Below are 18659 nucleotides of genomic sequence, written 5' to 3'. Positions count from 1 at the left end.
AACGCACTGCCACAGGAATGGTGAGAATGTGCAATGCACTGTCCCAGGAATGGTGAGAGTGTGCAACGCACTGCCCCAGGAATGGTGAGAGTGTGCAACGCACTGCCAGAGGAATTGCCGAGGCAACTAATGTAGATTGTTTAATATGGAATTTGTTTTTCCTTTTTTAAATTTAGAGTATCCAATTGTTTTGTTTTTAATTAAGGGAAATTTAGCGTGGCCAATCCACCTACCCTGCACATCTTTGGATTGTGGTGGTGAGACCCACGCAGACACGAGGAGAATGTGCAAACTCCACTCCACGCGGACAGTGACCCAGGGCCGGGATCGAACCCGGGTCCTTGGCGCCATGAGGCAGCAGTGCTAACCACTGTGCCACCCAATTCCGCACAATTTATAAAGAAGAAAGGAATAGTAGGATATGCAGATGGGGATAGATGAAGTTTAGAGAGTGGGAGCAGCCTGTTCCTGCACTGTAAAGTTTATATCCTTTTCACAGCTATATTTCTGTGTGCTATGCCAACAAGCCATACATGTATCAGTAGCCAGATAATCTGTTTGTGATGTTGATTGAAGGATCAACATTGGCCTTGCCACTAGGGATACCTTCCCTGCTCTTCTTCGAAATGGTGCCATCTTTTACGTCCACCCAAACAGGCAGCTGGGGCCTTGGTTTGAGATGCGAGTGACAGGGTTTCTGAGGGCAGGGTTCCGTCTGTATAGTGCTGGAGTGCTGGCTGTGATTATTGGGCTAAAGCCCTGGAGTGTGACTTGAACCCAGAACATTTTGATTCAGCGGCAAGTGTGCTACTAACTAGGGCAGCACGATGGCGCAGAGGGTTAGCCCTGCTGCCTCACGGCGCTGATGGTCCCAGGTTCGATCCCGGCTCTGGGTCACTGTCCGTGTGGAGTTTGCACATTCTCCCCGTGTTTGCGTGGGTTTCGCCCCCACAACCCAAAGATGTGCAGGTTAGGTGGATTGGCCACGCTAAATTGCCCCCTAATTGGAAAAAATAATTGGGTACTCTAAATTTTAAAAAAAAAATAAAAAAAAAAAAAAAAAGTGTGCTACTAACTGAGCCCCAGCCCCCCATTACGTTCCCTACAGTACAAAAGTGACCTTTTTTCATTCTTCATGCGAAGCGGACATTGTTGGCAAGGCCAGCATTTGTTCCCATCCATTATTGCCCCTGAGAGGGTGGCGTGAGCTTATTGGTGGTTGTAAAAAGCACTTGGCCAAAGCAATTCTTTCGTTCTTTTTCGGTAGCCATGCAACGATGGCCGAGTTGGGACTCAGTCTTGTCTTGCACCACTCATGGTGGCCCTCCCAATTCGAATGCTTGAGAGCGGCTAGTTTTGCACAAATCTTTCATAATTTCATAATTGTGGGCAGCACGGTAACATGGTGGTTAGCATAAATGCTTCACAGCTCCAGGGTCCCAGGTTCGATTCCCGGCTGGGTCACTGTCTGTGCGGAGTCTGCACGTCCTCCCCATGTGTGCGTGGGTTTCCTCCGGGTGCTCCTGTTTCCTCCCACAGTCCAAAGATGTGCGGGTTAGGTAGATTGGCCATGCTAAATTGCCCGTAGTGTCCTAAAAAGTAAGGTTAAGGGGGGGTTGTTGGGTTACGGGTATAGGGTGGATATGTGGGTTTGAGTAGGGTGATCATTGCTCGGCACAATATCGAGGGCCGAAGGGCCTGTTCTGTGCTGTACTGTTCTATGTTCTATGTTCTATGTTCTCTCTGTGATTTTTCTACATAATATCCGGGATTCTCCGTTTTCCGACGGCGAAATTGCGTTCGGCAATTACCAGAGAATCCCCGTTTACGGCAAAACCGTGGGCGGTGCCGCTTTTGCGATGCTCCGCCCCCTCAAATATGGCATACCCGTATAGTACGTTGTCAGGACGGCCTTTGGACGTCACCTGAGGGGCTGAATTCCCGACGGCATGGAACACTTATCCTATTTTTTTTCGTGATCCTGGCTTGGAGGCTGCAGAGTGAGTCCAGCGTCACCACAGTGGGGGGGGGGGGGGTGGGGGGGGGGGGGGGGGGGGGCAGAGGCTGGAGTCACACCAACATTCATTCACTGGAGGGGGGTGGTCCGGGGGTTCGCACGCCTGGTCAAAGGGGGGCAGTTTTTGGCAGGCCGAGTCAGTGCGCGGTCGGCGACGTTGCCGCCACTGTGCGCATGCGTGGCCACAGACCCGCCAATTCTCCAGCCGTATCCACAGGTCAAGCCGGGGGCTTTACACTGCGTGCCTGCTAGGCCCCCACCAGGCGCCCTTTTTTCGGGCATAAAACGCCACTGTTCCCACTCCGGCGTCAGCACTTAGTCTTCAAAGCGGAGTATCCAGCCCAATATCTTTCTGTGATCCCCTTCTGGTACAGTTAAAATTCAATTAATGAATCTGGATTGTAAAGCTATTCTCAGTAATGTTGTGCATGAAACTATTGTCAATTGTTATAAAAACCCATCTGGTCCTTACCTGGTCTGGTCTACATACAACTCCAAACTCACAGCAATGTGGCTGACTCTTAAATGCCCTCTGAAATCGATCTAGCAAGCAACTCAGTTGTATCAAACCAGCAGAAAGTCTAAAACGAATGTAGAAACACAGTAACAGGAGGAGGCTATTCAGCTCGTGAGGTCTGCTCCATCATTCAAACGATCGTGGCTGATCAGAAACGTCAATACCTTTTAGGGGCTGTTTAGCACAGGGCTAAATCGCTGGCTTTTAAAGCAGACCAAGGCAGGCCAGCAGCACAGTTCAATTCCTGTAACAGCCTCCCCGGACGGGTGCCGGAATGTGGCGACTAGGGGCTTTTCACAGTAACTTCATTGAAGCCTACTCGTGACAATAAGCGATTTTCATTTCATTTCATTTTTCATTTACACCCACTATCCGCAGAGCCCTTTTGAAATCTATCAATCTCTACCTTAAACATGCTTAACGACTGAGCTTCCACAGCCCTCTGGGGTAGAGAATTCGAAAGATTCACAACTCTCCGTGGAAAGAAATGTCTTCTCATCTCGGTCCTAATTGACATCACCCTTATTTTGAAATTGTGCCCCCTCGTTCTAGACTCCCCAGCCAAGGGAAACATCTTACCTGCAACTACCCCGTCTATTCCTTTAAATAGTTTGCAGGTTTCAATGAGATCACCTCTCATTCTTTGAAACTCTGGAGAATACAGGCCCAGTTTGCCCAATCTCTCTTCATAGGACAGTTCCGCCATCACGGAACAAGTCTGGTGAACATTCGTTGCACTCCCTCTATGCCAATAATGTCCTTTCTGAGGGAAAGCGATCAAAACGCCACTCGGAGCTCCAGTCCGGGTCTAACCGAGTTGCTATACAATTGAAACAACACCTCGCTACTCCTGTATTCAAATGCTCTTGCGATAAAGGTATTCCATTAGCCTTCCCAATAGCTAAATTCCTAATCATAGTGGATTTACAGTGCAGAAGGAGGCAATTTGGCCCATCGAGTCTGCACCGGCTCTTGGAAAGAGCATCCTACCCAAGGTCAACACCTCCACCCCATCCCCATAACCCAGTAACCCCACCCAACACTAAGGGCAATTTTGGACACTAAGGGCAATTTATCATGGCCAATCCACCTAACCTGCACATCTTTGGACTGTGGGAGGAAACCGGAGCACCCGGAGGAAACCCACGCACACACGGGGAGGATGTGCAGATTCCGCACAGACAGTGACCCAAGCCGGAATCGAACCTGGGACCCTGGAGCTGTGAAGCGATTGTGCTATCCACAATGCTACCGTGCTGCCCCAATCCCTCTTAGCTGCCATCTGAAGTGGCCCAGCAAGCCACTCAGATGTACCCAATAGTTGTCAGTGGTTCTAGAAGTAGGCTGACCATCAACACTTTCTCAATACAACTGGGGATGGTCAATAAACAGCAGCCAATAATGCTCACGTCCTGAGAATGAACTAGAAAAAGAACTGAGCTGAGCTCGCACAGCAAAGATTGAAATGGAGGGCAGCACGGTGGTGCAGTGGTTAGTACCGGTGCCGAGGTCCCAGGTTCGATCCCGGCTCTGGGTCACTGCCCGTGTGGAGTTTACACATTCTCCCATGGGTTTCGCCCCCACAACCCAAAGACGTGCAGGGTAGATGGATTGGCCACGCTAAATTGCCCCTTAATTGGAAACAATGAATTGGGTATTCTAAATTTATTTTTAAAAACGGAAAGATTGAAATGGGCTCCCTCACACCCGTGCAGGCCACAATTAGTGCCCTGAGAAAACAGAAAAATTAAGTCAGCCTTCATGAAAATTGGTGAGGCCTAGACTGGGCCGACATATTTTGGAGTTTGACAGTGGTTTTCCGACAAAAGTTGGCTTTCAGCCAATCTGTGATGAGACATAGGTAATGTCGATTCAAACTGACTCACCTGCTCACTGCGAGGCTCTCAATGTAGCAGCTGCTGAGTGTTACCATGCTGGGTTTAATGAGGAGAAAGTTGAATTGACTAAAGCACACAGCACTGGCCGAGATATGAGCTCGTGGAGTATGACTAGAGTTGGCTCCATGTTGAGAAAATAAAGAGACAGTTGGTAAAAACAGGAGTCCTGAGCCAAATAAGCATCCACAGTGCTCAGCACGTATAAGGAAGGGAAATGTACCTGATATAATGCCGTTCATTATCACACAGGCTTTACAGGCAATTACGTACTTGTGAACTGCGGTCACTCTTGTAATGTTGTAAACGGGATTTGTGCACAGCAAGTTCCCACAAACTGGAATGTGATAATCGGCAGGTATTCTGTTTTAGTGATGTTGATTGAAGAATAATAATGGCTTTCACACAGGGAGGAACTCCCTTGAACTTCATCAAAATGGGGCCTCTTATAACCAGCTGAAAGAACAGATCGGGCCACAGTTTGAATTTTCATCTGAAAGACGGTGCAGTATTTCCTCACTCACCTGAGGAAGGAGCTGTGCTCCGAAAGCTAGTGGTCTTTAACCCGGTGTTGTAAGACTTCTTACTGTGCTCACCCCAGTCCAAAACCGGCATCGCCACATCAGTATTTCCTCAGTACTGCAACGGAGGGTGTCAGCCTAAACTTTGAGTCCCTGGATTAGGGCTTGAATTCACAATCCCAGAGGCAGTGGTGCCCCTCACTGAGACCAGAGTTCTTTTTTAAAAATAAATTTAGAGTACTCAATTCATTTTTCCAATTAAGGGGCAATTTAGCGTGGCCAATCCACCTACCCTGCACATCTTTAGCTTGTGGGAGCGAAACCCACGTAAACACGGGGAGAATCTGCAAACTCCACACGGACAGTGACCCAGAGCCGGGATCGAACCTGGGTCCTCGGCGCCGTGAGGCAGCAGGGCTAACCCACTGCGCCACTGTGCTGCCCTACTGAGACACAGTTAACATGGTATATTCTGAACACCTTCATTCTTTTAACATCCTCAGTTCCACTTTAAAAAAGAGTTGAATCCCTTGAGCAACTTTCGAATGTCAGCAATACCATGCCCTTGTATGAGGCTTCAGACTGAGGCTGCAAATGTCTGCTCGTGTGGATGTTAAGATCCCGTGACTCTATTCAAAGAAGACCAGGAGATGTCACTGTCGCCTGACCAACATTCCTCAAAGGACAAAAGCTGGTCATTTATCTAACTTCTGTTTGTGGGATCTTGCTGTGTATAATATGGCTGCCATGTTTGCCCACATAGGGCGCAATTTAATGGGCGCATTACACTTAAGCGACGAGGCCATTATTCGTGAGAGAGGCCTAAAACGAGAACCGCGCTGGGCGGCAATTGGTTTGCGATCTAACCAGCCCGCTCCCGTTGGCGAAATCAAGAACCCGCCATAGCATTGCGATAATCCAATAAACGCCACTTAAGGCCAATCTCCGTACAATTAACCTGAGTGACCTACTATCTCACGGCCCCCCTGCGATCTAACCGCCTCCCCAGCCAGTGGTAAAGCGGGTGCCGATTAGAACACCTTTGTAAAAACGTGAAGCTGGCGGAAGGGCTGCTGTGGGGACCCGAGGAGGTGAGTAGCTATCTGGGCTCCCGGGCAATGAGCCATGTGGGGGTGGGCGAGCCGCTGAGGGGCTGCTCTCAGTCAGGGTGTACCTTCATCGGTGGTGGGGGTGTGTGAGGAACTGACGCGGGGGGGGGGGGGGGAGGAACTGACGGGGGGAGGGGGCACATGGCCCGGGGCAGGGGGAGGGGGAGGGGAGGGGCAAGATGGGTGCCTCAGTACCCGGGAGTCTGCAATGCCACCCCCTGGATCGTGTGCTCCCGTTCCCGCGGCATCCCCAGCCCCTGTCTGTCGGCCCACCGACCACCTGTAACTCCCACTGACCGTGCAGACCTCTGGCTGTGCGGCTGAAGGCTATTGCTAATATGGAATTGGCAATCGTAGTTAGGTGAGCACTTTGCAGGTCGCAAGTGGATCCCTGTGGGTGGGGGGGGGCATGTAGCATGTGGGAGTTATTGCCAGGCATCCCAATTAGACGGTGATGCCTGGACATGGTGCCCGAACACTGCAGGAGGCAACATTACGGACGCAGCGGCCAATAACCGAACACCCAGGGGCTGGGCCCCTGCACCGGGGACATTTCGGCGACCAGAGCATGGGTGAATGCACTGGGGATGCACAGGATCTGGTCCAGATGTTACGTGCAGGTGCCTGGGGTACAGGGTGTGGGGCCCAGTGACCCGGGGCCCCGCAGTGGCCGGGGATGTGTGGAAAGGGCATGGCGGGGGAGGGGGAGAGCAATGGGGAATGGAGGGCCGTGATGGAAGACACTGCTGATTGTCAGTCTCACACCCTCTCCTAATCCTTACAGATATTACACAGAATGAATTATATCTTGCACCCCGCGGAAGCTGCACTCGAGGTGCTGCTGACAGGCCAGTTATCCAGATGCCGGAGAAGGTGGCGGCAGCAGCGTCAACAGAGGGTCGAGGCAGCGGCGACACTGAGGGCCCAACCACCCATCAGGCCAGAGAGGGACCCAGAGGGGGAAGCCAGCGACAGTCCAGGGTGTACAGGCGTCGCTAGTCTTTCGAACAGATGATGGACAGCGTGTGCCACGGGAGACTCTGCCTCAACAAGGGGCAGTACAGCACCTGTGCCATGTCTCGCGGACTTGACACCAAGTGGAGGAGGAGGATGCCCGTTCCTTGTGACCATTTACGTCACCGCAGCCCTGAACGTTTATGCCTCAGAATCATTCCAGGGCTCAAGCGGGGCTTGTGCAGCAGGAATGTCTGCCATTGCCGGGGTGCCCCAGGGCCAGGGGGTAATAGATGACATGCATGTCGCCTTGTGGTCACCGGGCCATCTGGGAATGGCCTACGTAAACAGGTAGAGGTTCCGCTCCCTGAACGTCCAGCCCGTGTCTGACCACCACATGATGATCATACACATGTGTACCCGCTTCCCGGGGAGTGTGCATGACAGCTACACCTTGGGGCAGTCGCCCATCCCTGCCCTCTTCGAGGACCACCCCAGGATAGCCAGTTGGCTCTAGGGGGATAAGGGGTACCCGCTGAGGACCTGGCTAATGACGCTAGTACGGAGGCCCATACCTAATGTGGACACCTGATACAACAAGGCTCATGTGGCCACCCAGGCTGTCATTGAGCGGTGCATTGGACTCCTCAAAATGCCGTTCCCATGCCTCGACCACTCTGGTGGTGCCGTGCAGTATTCCCCCCCCAGAGGGTCGCCCAATTTGTGGTGGTCTGCTGTGCCCTCCACAACCTGGCCCAGCAGCGGGGTGATGGCTGCAGGTGGAGGAGGAGGGATCTGTGGCCACCTCCAAGGAGGGGCTGGAGGACAAGCCCAGGGAGGACCTGCGGGACCAGCCGGAGGCTCGAGAACAGGCAATGAGTGTCCGGCAAGCCGGGATGGCCAGAGAGGCCCTCATCTGCTCCCGCTTCACATAGGACATGGCCTCCCTCCTCCTCCGTCAGCCTCCCTCTCTCCCGCCCCTCCACTATTTCCACCCTCCCAGGGTCTGTGAAACAGCACTCCAGGGTGAATGGACTGTGTCAGCACTGTTAAAGATAGTGGGGGGGGAACGGTAACCAGCCAAGCGCTGGTGTTCCTCAGTCTAAATAATAAATAAAATAAATAATTGCTTATGGTCACAAGTAGGCTTCAATGGTTACTGTCTATGCCATAGTCTGACTCCTGTTTGCTCACTAAGTGCTTGATCACACCCATCGCCTGCACATGGTGTGTCTGAGGGTGGGGAAAAAGGCATCCAGGACATCCCTGCCCAGGGAGCTGGGGCAGGGAATTGATGCTTGTTCGCATTGTGGCTCTGGGTTGGCAACCAGCGCCCCCTCCTCCCGGATAGTACCCCTAGGGCCTTGGGGTTCACCATGGGACACAGGGCAAATGGATCAAGCTCCACATGCCCTTCCGTTATTTGGCTCTCCCAGACTGAGCAGCTCCCCAATGTCTGCAGCATGGTATTGACGCCCTCGGCAATGCTCCGCAGTGACTGGGACATGCTCTGGAACGCCCCTGCAATGTGGAAAATTGCCCAGGTGTGTTCTGTACACAAGAAACAGGACAAATCCAACCCAGCCAATTACCACCCTATCAGTCTACCCTCCATCATCAGCAAAGTGATGGAATGAATCATCAACGATGCGATAAAGCATCACTTACTCAGCAATAATCTGCTCACGGATGCTCAGTTTGGGTTCCGCCAGGGTCACTCAGCTCCTGACCTCATTACAGGCTTGTTTCAAACACAGACAAAAGAGCTGAATGCCAGAGGTGAGATGAGAGTGACAGCCCATTACAGCAAGGCAGCATTTGACCGAGTGTGACATCAAGGATCTAAACTGGAGTCAATGGAAATCAAGCGAAAAACGCTCTCCTGATTGGAGTCATACCCGGCACAAAGGAAGATGGTTGTGGCTGTTGGAGGTCAATCATCTCAGCTCCAGGACATCACTGCAGGAGGTCCTCAGGGTAGTGCTCTCGGCCTAACCATCTTCAGCTGCTTCATCAATGACCAACCTTCCATCATAAAGTCAGAAGTGAGATCTTTTGCAGATGACTGCACAATGTTCAGCACCATTCGCAACTCCTCAGATAGTGAAACAGTCCATATGCAGCAAGACCTGGACAGTATCCAGGCTTGGCCTGAGAAGTGGCAAGTTGCATTTGCATCACACAAGTGCCAGGCAATTACCATCTCCTGCAAGAGAGGATCTAACCACCGCCCCTTGGCATGTGGCATTACCATCGCTGAATCCCCCACAATTAACATCCTGGGGGTTACCATTGATCAGAAACTCAACTGAATTAGAACATAGAACATAGAACAGAACAGCACAGAACAGGCCCTTCGGCCCTCGATGTTGTGCCGAGCAATGATCATCCTACTCAACCCCACGTATCCACCCTATACCCGTAACCCAACAACCTCCCCCCCCTTAACCTTACGTTTAAGGACACTACGGGCAATTTAGCATGGCCAATCCACCTAACCCGCACATCTTTGGACTGTGGGAGGAAACCGGAGCACCCGGAGGAAACCCACGCACACACGGGGAGGAAGTGCAGACTCTGCACAGACAGTGACCCAGCCGGGAACCGAACCTGGGACCCTGGAGCTGTGAAGCATTTATGCTAACCACCATGCTACCGTGCTGCCCTAATTAGCCATATTAATACTGTGGCTACCAGGGCAGATCAAAGGCTCGAAATCCTACGGCAAGTAACTCACCTCCTGACATCCCCCACCCACAGCCTGCCCACCATCTACAAGGCACAAGTCAGGAGTGTATTGGAATCGTCTCCACTTGCCTGGATGAGTGCAGCTCCAACACTCAAGAAGCTCAACACCATCCAGGTCAAAGCAACCTACTTGATTGCTCCTCCTTCCACAAACATTTAAACTCTCCACCATTGACAAACAGTGGCAGCCGTGTGTACCATCTACAAGATGCACTGCAGTAACTCACCAAGTTCCTCAGACAGCATCTTCCAAACCCACGACCACTATCATCTACAAGGACAAGAGCAGCATCAGCTCCGGATAAATCATGTTCAGAGGCTCAGCATCTGACTGGGGCCCAGCTGGGTCCTGGGTTCCAGCAGACCTTCTCCTGTTGGCTTGCCTGGCCGCTCCTGCCTCCTCCTGGGATGTGCATCGGCAGGTGTGTGGTGCTCAGCAGAATGTGCCCCAGAAGCCTGTCCACTGCTGCCACCCCCCGAGGGTGTGCGTGGGCAGGGTGGGGATAATAGCTGTGCCGTGAATACGGTGGTCTCTTTGGATATCCTCTCCGAGGTGTTGTCATGGGAGGCGAGTGAGGGCTGGGCGGGAAGGGGGACCATCGGATGTGGATCTGCAGGAGAATGGACACGCGGTCAGGAGGAGGAATGGGTCAGTCTGTATGGCATTAAAAACTCACGTATCATCTGGGTAGGCGGCGGGTGGAACCTCAGCTCTGCCCCGCACGCCAACCTCTATGTCGGTCACCAATCCGACCTCAGCCACCCCTGCGACCTCCAGGCCCTGTAGGGGGTGAGGATTCTGATGTCCGGCACCCTGCTGCCCATCTGGGCCCTCTTCTGTCTGCCGTGTGCGAACGTCTGCTGTGGGGAACAGAAGGGGCATTGTGAGCCACACCCTTTGTTTATCGGCGGTGGGACGGGGTGAGGAGATGGTGAGTATGGGAGGGGCACGGGAGTTTTAGGGGGGGGGGGGGTGACGGCATGAGTTACACTGCTGGACATGGGTGGACCGGAGCAGGAATGGTGCTGGGTGGGCCGGTGCCAGGCGCATGCTCGGGGAGTGGTGGGAGGAGCCCGTGCCAGGGTGCCGGTGTCAACCCACCCGTGCGGCCCAGGGGAGACTGTTGATCTTCTTACGGCACTGGGTGGCAGTTCTCCTGGTGACACTCCTGAGCTGATGGCCGCTTCCACATCCTCCCAGGCGGCACTGGCTGACCTCTGGCTGACCCTCGGGGGAACAGGGCATCCTGTCTGGTCTCGACACTGTCCAAACTTCTGGCCTGGTCAGCATCTGTAACTGTGGGCCTAGTCTCCTCAATGGCATGGCTGTGAGTTGTGTGGGGTTGGCTGTGAGTTGTGTGGGGTTGGCTGTGAGCTGTGTGGGGTTGACTGTGAGTTGTGTGGGGTTGGCTGTGAGTTGTGTGGGGTTGGCTGTGAGCTGTGTGGGGTTGACTGTGAGTTGTGTGGGGTTGACTGTGAGTTGTGTGGGGTTGGCTGTGAGTTGTGTGGGGTTGGCTGTGAGTTGTGTGGGGTTGACTGTGAGTTGTGTGGGGTTGGCTGTGAGTTGTGTGGGGTTGGCTGTGAGCTGTGTGGGGTTGACTGTGAGTTGTGTGGGGTTGGCTGTGAGTTGTGTGGGGTTGGCTGTGAGCTGTGTGGGGTTGACTGTGAGTTGTGTGGGGTTGACTGTGAGTTGTGTGGGGTTGACTGTGAGTTGTGTGGGGTTGGCTGTGAGTTGTGTGGGGTTGGCTGTGAGTTGTGTGGGGTTGACTGTGCAGGAGCGGTTTAAGTGTTAGCGGGGGAGCTAACGGGTGCAAATCAGCCGGCAGGACTGTCATTTTCAGGGTGGACCAATTAACGTTTTGTAGTGGTGACGGCCTCACTGGGTTGAGCATCAGGAAGCTCACGGGAGTTCCAGCTCACTGCCACACTTTGAACATTTTACATTAAATCACACCCATAGTAACTACACTTCTGTTTAATGAATTGTATGCAAAGCCTAACTTATTTTGCAATACAATTAAAATGTTATATAGATGTAAATATTTCTACTTTATTTACATCCTGGACCCTGGTACAAAGTTATAAATGTGTTTCTTTGAGATCCAACTTGTAACTACAATGGAAATGCCAAGATATAAAATATTTAACATGGGTTTTGGCACATTAGAGCGACATTTGGCACAAAACCACTATTTGCATAAAGATTCAGGAGTATCGCTGAACTGCCTGTTCCATTTGCAACAGTATATGCAGCTGCCAATCTATTCAACGAGTCAACCAGTCTCTCAGCTGACCTTTTAGTAAGACTTAACCATGTCCCGTCTGATCATTTCACCTGCACAGCCGCAATCTTCCCTCCCGAGGGCTGATTTAGCACAGTGGGCTAAACAGCTCGCTTGTAATGCAGAACAAGGCCAACAGCGTGGTTTCAATTCCCGTACCAGCCTGCCCGAACATGCACCGGAATGTGGCAACTAGGGGTTTTTCACAGTAACTTCATTGAAGCCTACTCGTGACAATAACGATTATTATTCCTCAAGAGTTGAGTGACCTCTTGTGTCAGCCATGTCTCAGTGGGTAGCACTCTTGCCTCTGACTCGGAGGTTTGGGAGCTCAATTTTTACTCCAGAGCCTTGAGGCCATTATCTGGTCCGACACTCCAATGTGAAACTGAGGTAGTGCTGCACTCAGCTGAGATTCTAACCTGAAGCCCCTGTCAACGCTCTTTATTGAATATAAAAGATCCACGGCACTATCAAAGAAGAGAAGGAGTGGTTCTCACTCTGGTGTTCTGGCCAATATTGATTCCACAAACAATATCAATAAAACAGATGGTCGGGCGGCATGTGGCGTAGTGGTTAGCACTGGGACTGCGGCGCTGAGGACCCGGGTTTGAATCCCGGCCCTGGGTCCGTCTGTGTGGTGTTTGCACGTTCTCCCCGTGTCTGCGTGGGTTTCGCCCCACAACCCAAAGTTGTGCCAGGTAGGTGGATTGAACACGCTAAATTGCCCCTTAATTGGGAAAAATAAATAATTAGGTACTCTAAATTTATTTTTTTAAATAAAACAGATGAAATGAAATGAAAAATGCTTATTGTTACAAGTAGGCTTTAATGAAGTTACTGTGAAAAGCCCCTAGTCACCACATTCCAGCTCCTGGTACGGGAATTGAACCGTACTGCTAGCCTGCCTTGAAAGCCAGCGATTTAGCCCAGTGTGCTAAATCAGCCCCAGATGACCAGGTCATTATCTGAATGCTGTTTGTAGGACCTTGTCGTGTCCACATATTATGACTACACTTAGAAAGTACCTTATTCACCCTAAAGCTTTGTGATGCTCTTGAGGTCAGCAAAGATGCAATGATAATCTATTATTATAATCTTTATTATTGCCACAGGTAGGTTTACATTAACACAGCAATGAAGTTACTGTGAAAATCCCAAATTGCCGCATTCCGGCACTTGTTCGGGTACACAGGGGGAGAATTCAGAATGTCCAAATTACCTAACAGCACGTCTTTCAGGACTTGTGGGAGGAAACCGGATCACCCGGAGGAAACCCACGCAGACACGGGGAGAACGTGCAGACTCCGCGCAGTGACCCAAGCCGGAATCGAACCTGAGACCCTGGCGCTGTGAAGCAACAGTGCCAACCACTGTTCTACAGTGGGGCTCCTTGGTCAGACCTGGCTACTATTCCAGAATCATCCTTCAGTGAAAAACTAATCTTTTGCTCCTATTCCCATTATTAATCAGCCTCTCGAATCCCTGATCCCGGCCTCTCATTGTCCCTCTTGAGTCCCCAATTATTTTATTTTCCAATTAAGGGGCTGGTTTAGCAGAGTGGGCTAAACAGCTGGCTTGTAATGCAGAACAAGGCCAGCAGCGCAGGTTCAATTCCCGTACCGGCCTCCCCAAACAGGCGCCGGAATGTAGCAACTAGGGGCTTTTCACAGTAACTTAATTGAAGCCTACTTCTGACAATAAGCGATTATTGTTATTATTATTAATTTAGCGTGGCTAATCCACCTACCCGGCACATCTTTGGGTTGTGGGGGTGAGACCCACGCAGGCACCGGGAGAATGTGCAAACTCCACACGGACAGTGACCCGGCCAATCGCCTTCCATTATAATTAATGTGAATAGTTAATGGATTTATTTATCGCTGATACTATGTTGAATGGGTTCTGTTACTTGTCCCCACATTCTCCATATCCACCTGACTTCGTATTGCTTGCTATTGCCTCTCCTACCATACCCCTAAACTTCCATCTCATTCTCATTTCCCTCCCAGTGTGCTCTCTGAGAAGACCCCATGGATACAATCCAGCTCTTGCTGCCTTGAACCATTCCCACTAAATTACTGGCTCACCCAACTTCCTTTCCTGTGCTAGCTGACATTGGAGATGACTTTCTCTCTTGCAAAGGCACTGTTACCATCCTCTCTCAGACAAGAAACATGGGCTACCCTTCTGCCAGAAACAAGGGGAGCCTTCACTGTGTGGGAAGACAGCCCAGAAAAAGGCAGGGCCTCTCTGCAGGCTCATGGTGGCAGTGGGGTGGGGCAGGGGTTGCCCTACTGCTCAGGTACTCTGCGGCCCACGGGATCAGGAACTGCCATCCTCACTCATGAAAATCGTCCACCCCTGGTCTCACCCATGCCAACTCCCACCCACTTGCTCGGGCCTGTCTGACTGCCTGTGGTGGCCCTGGCCCAATTTATCAGGGTTTCAAGGCAGCATCCATTTGTTTATTCTTTCGTGGGATGTGGGTGTCGTTGACTGGGCCGGCATTTGTTGCCCATCCCTAATTGCCCTTGAACTGAGTGACTTACTCTGCCATTTTGGAGAACAATTAAGAGTCAACCACATTGTGGCTGGTCCGGAGTCACATGTAGGCCAGACCAGGTAAAGGTGGCAGATTTCCTCCCCTGAAGGACATTAGTATAACAGATGAGCTTTTACAACAATCGGTTCATGGTCAAGATTACTCAGATTAGCTTTCAATTTCAGATTTTTCTAATTGGTTTCATATTCCACAGCTGCCATGGTGGGACTTGAACCCACATTCCCCCAGAGCATTAGTCTGAATCTCTGGATTACTGATCAGTGATATTCCCACTCAGCCACCATCTCCAAGATGCTGCTCCAGAGCAAGGTGCAGTCCCGTCAGTGACCATCACACTCAGTAGGGCTGCTGGGATTGAGGCACTGCTTGCCCTCTGATTGGCTCAAAAGTCTTGGGGGTGCCAGGCAGTTAATGGCCACAGAATTGGGTCAGGGTTCCTGGGCTGAGGCAGAGGTGCCCCAGGCTTTCTGGCCCACTGTTGGGGCCACTGCTGCCCCCCATAAAATCCACCCCTTTGCGTTTCCAGATTCCACCCCTGAATGACCCAGCTCTTATTTTTATTTTCTCTTGTTCTGGATTACCTCAGCAGAGGAATAGTTTTCTCTTTTAAACCCATTAAATCCCTTCATCACTTTCAGAGGGGATGTAAGGAAAGACTTTTTCACCCAGAGGGTGGTGGGAGTCTGGAACTCGCTGCCTGAAAGGGTGGTGGATGCAGAGCCCCTCATAATATTTCATAATTATTTCAATGTGCACTTGCGATGCCAAGGCTTGCAAAGGCTCTAGGCCAAGTACTGGAAAATGGGATCAGAATACTGAGGTGATTGTTTTTGACTGGCGCAGATGCAATGGGCCGAAGGGCCTTTTCTGTGCTGTAGACCTCTATGACTCTCGGGGTGCGATCTACCGGCCGCATTGCGCCTGAGGCGGCGCGGCTGGTAGATACGGGGAGACCCCTCTTCCGGGATCTAACGCGACCTCACGAGACGTCGCGATACGAATCCTGCCCATTGTGGGAAGAATCACTACTTTGCATATCTGTATATTAGAGTGAGGCAGCTGGCCTCACTCTAATATGCTCTCCACGATCTACCCAAGGCATTGGGATCTAACTCCTTCGCCTCGGAGACCTTGGGCAAACGCCTTTCAATGTGGGTCTCCACAAATGGGGGCCAGAATAAAGGGCACTCGTGGAGGTCTACCAGGGGATCTAGGGTGCTTGCCCTCTGGGCAGGGTGGCACCCTGGCACTTGTTCCACCCAGGAACCTTGGCAGTGCCAACCTAGCACCAGGGCACTGTCAGCCTGGCACCCTTGCAATGCCACCTGGCTGCCAGCCTGGCACTTCCAAGGTGCCAGGGTGACAATGCCAGCTGGCTGCCAGCCTGGCACTTCCAAGGTGCCAAGCTGGCATTTTTCCCATAGCAGGGATTGGGCACCGGGTGCCCTATGCAGGTGTGGAGGGGGGTGGGCCCCGAGGACCACCTTATAGATGCATTGGGGCTTTGGAGGGGCTGAGGGGTCACGCTGGGCAGTCGAGCGATTGGGATGCCATTTACAAAATGGTGTCCCACTCTCCTCCTGCACTGAGGAGTTCCGGCGTGTGGATCTTCGCGGTGCAGGAAACAGGAAGAAGTGTGGCCTCGGCGACACATTCCCCACTGAGTTTCTGAATAGAACCAGAGTCTCGGTCTCAGCACCGTGAGCGGCGGGAAACACCCGGCTAAACGCACTCGTTACGGGACTCTGCTCCCATTCGGTTAGAACGCCATGTGACTTCAAACATCTCAAGTACATCACACCCCCACCCAATCTTCTGCAAACAAGGAAATCCATAAGAAATAGCAAGAGTAAGCCGTACAGCCCCTGCAGACTGCACCAGCATTTAATAAAATGATGTTTGCTCCTTGACCTCAGCTTCACTTCCCCACCCAATCCCCATCTCCCTTGAGTCACTTTTAGTGACTACAAATCTATCAGTCTGTGATGAACATATCACCGGTGAGTTACTACACTCCTCTCGGGTCCACTCCTGCTCCTAATTCGATGTTCATTTGTATTCGCAACCCCCCCGAGAGAAAAAACTTCTCATCCCAGTCCCAAATGGCCCAATCCTGATCCTGATACAATGACCCCCAGTTTCTCCAGCGAAGGGAAACACCCTCTCAGCGCCCTCACTGACCAAGCCCTCTAATGATTTTTATGTTTCAATTATATCATTGTTACTTTTCTAAATTCCAGAGAATATTCTTTCAAGGGACATGGGCGAGGCCAACAGTTGGTGTCCATCTCACAACACAAATTAAGTTTCTGATTTCTCACTTCGTTAAGCTCTGGCATCTTCCTGATGGATTTGTACTGTACCCTCCTCTAAGGCAAATACAATATATCCTTCCTGAGGTGTCATGCTCAGAACTGAATGGGCAGCACGGTAACATTGAGGATATCACAATTGCTTCACAGCTCCAGGGTACCAGGTTCGATTCCGGCTTGGGTCACTGTCTGTGCGGAGTCTGCACATCCTCCCCGTGTGTGCGTGGGTTTCCTCCGGGTGCTCTGGTTTCCTCCCACAGTCCAAAGATGTGCAGGTTAGGTGGATTGGCCATGATAAATTGCCCTTCGAGTCCAAAATTGCCCTTAGTGTTGGGTGGGGTTACTGGGTTATGGGGATAGGGTGGAGTTGTTTACCTTGGGTAGGGTGCTCTTTCAAAGAGCCGGTGCAGACTCGATGGGCTGAATGGCCTCCTTCTGCTCTGTAAATTCTACGAATGCAGTGCTTCAAATGTACCCGACCAGAGCTCGATTGGAGTTTACTCACTTTTGAGGGCACATGTCCATTTTCAGTTCTCCTTCTGTCTGTCAAGTGACGCTTCTATTTTCCTTTTTCAGCTCAATGGGAAGAGTCGGGAGTGCGTGTTTGTAGAAGAGGTCCTGGAGAACAACTACACGGCCTTGATGTCTGCCAAGTACAAAGGCTGGTACCTGGGCTTCACCAGGAAAGGACGGCCCAGAAAGGGATCGAAAACCGAACAGAACCAGAGGGAGGTCCATTTCATGAAAAGACCCCCCAAGGACAAAGGGGAACATCATAGACCTTTCAAATACACCACAGTCACTAAAAGGACTAAGCGAGCTCGTCACCACAAGACCAGCTAGGACCTAAGGGACCTCTATCAGCCTGCTGGCTGACTCGGATAAATATTTGTGCTTGGGGGTTTTTTGTTGAAAACTAAAGATACTTTATTTTTATACTAGTGAAAGGAACTGCTCTGAATTGACCTATATTTAAAGGGAAACTGGGCGTGGCTCTGCGTGTATATATATATATATATATATGTTTGTGTGTGTGTGCGTAGGTTATTTATAGAATGGCCATTTCTCATCAGCTTCCGAAAAAGGATAGGCACCTCTTATTGTTGGCCTGCAGCTAGGCTGCAGTTTAAAGACTTGTCAGAAGCCATGAAGAAAGTTTCTTCTCCCTGGCATTTGGTTTTTATCCAAAATTGGCCACTCGGATCCCCAGCGAGGCGCAGTGGGGTGGGGCTGGGTGGGTAGGGATAATCTTTTTTGATATATATGCTGAGCTTGCTAGAAGTGTGGAAAAAAAAGAGTAATGCAATTCCAGGTTGTATCCTTCCAAACTTGATCTTATGCTCTGGTGGGAGCATTTAGAACGGTAAACAGTGATGTACCGGCGAAGTGGTAATGTCAGAAGCAATTTGACATAAAAGCAAGACATTTAACCCATAAATGCTGAAAAAGATGGAAGATGTCTGACTCCATCTCCTTCTTGTATGCCCCTCCTCCCCCCACCTGCCCTTCCCCGTGACTCCATACTGTATTGGAAACCAAACACAAAGAAACAGGCCGAGAGACAACAGTTAGCTTCAGTTCTGTCGCAGGCTGATTCCGTTGTTACTTGACCTCCCTCCCTTCGCTCATCAACCTTCCTATCCCGCTGCTCTTCCTCAGGCTTTTTAAACCCAAGCTTTGCGTTACCTAATCACCAATTCCTGCTGGTCTTCTCTCCCAGTTTTGCCTCAATCTTGGG

General features: G+C 51.2%; 1 protein-coding gene across 1 annotated transcript in view; it reads left to right on the top strand.

Moving 5' to 3' along the window:
* The window catches only part of fgf24 (fibroblast growth factor 24), an 87368-nt gene extending 69604 nt beyond the window's left edge, over window positions 1-17764 (top strand). The window contains exon 4 of the mRNA XM_038792944.1: window positions 17498-17764. Coding sequence (XP_038648872.1) covers window positions 17498-17764 — 267 coding nt within the window. The remainder of the gene's footprint in view (window positions 1-17497) is intronic.
* Window positions 17765-18659: the final 895 nt, after the last annotated feature.

Source organism: Scyliorhinus canicula, chromosome 3 (assembly GCF_902713615.1).
Source record: "Scyliorhinus canicula chromosome 3, sScyCan1.1, whole genome shotgun sequence".
Classification (NCBI taxonomy): domain Eukaryota; kingdom Metazoa; phylum Chordata; class Chondrichthyes; order Carcharhiniformes; family Scyliorhinidae; genus Scyliorhinus; species Scyliorhinus canicula.
This window is presented reverse-complemented; position numbering and strand designations above follow the sequence as displayed.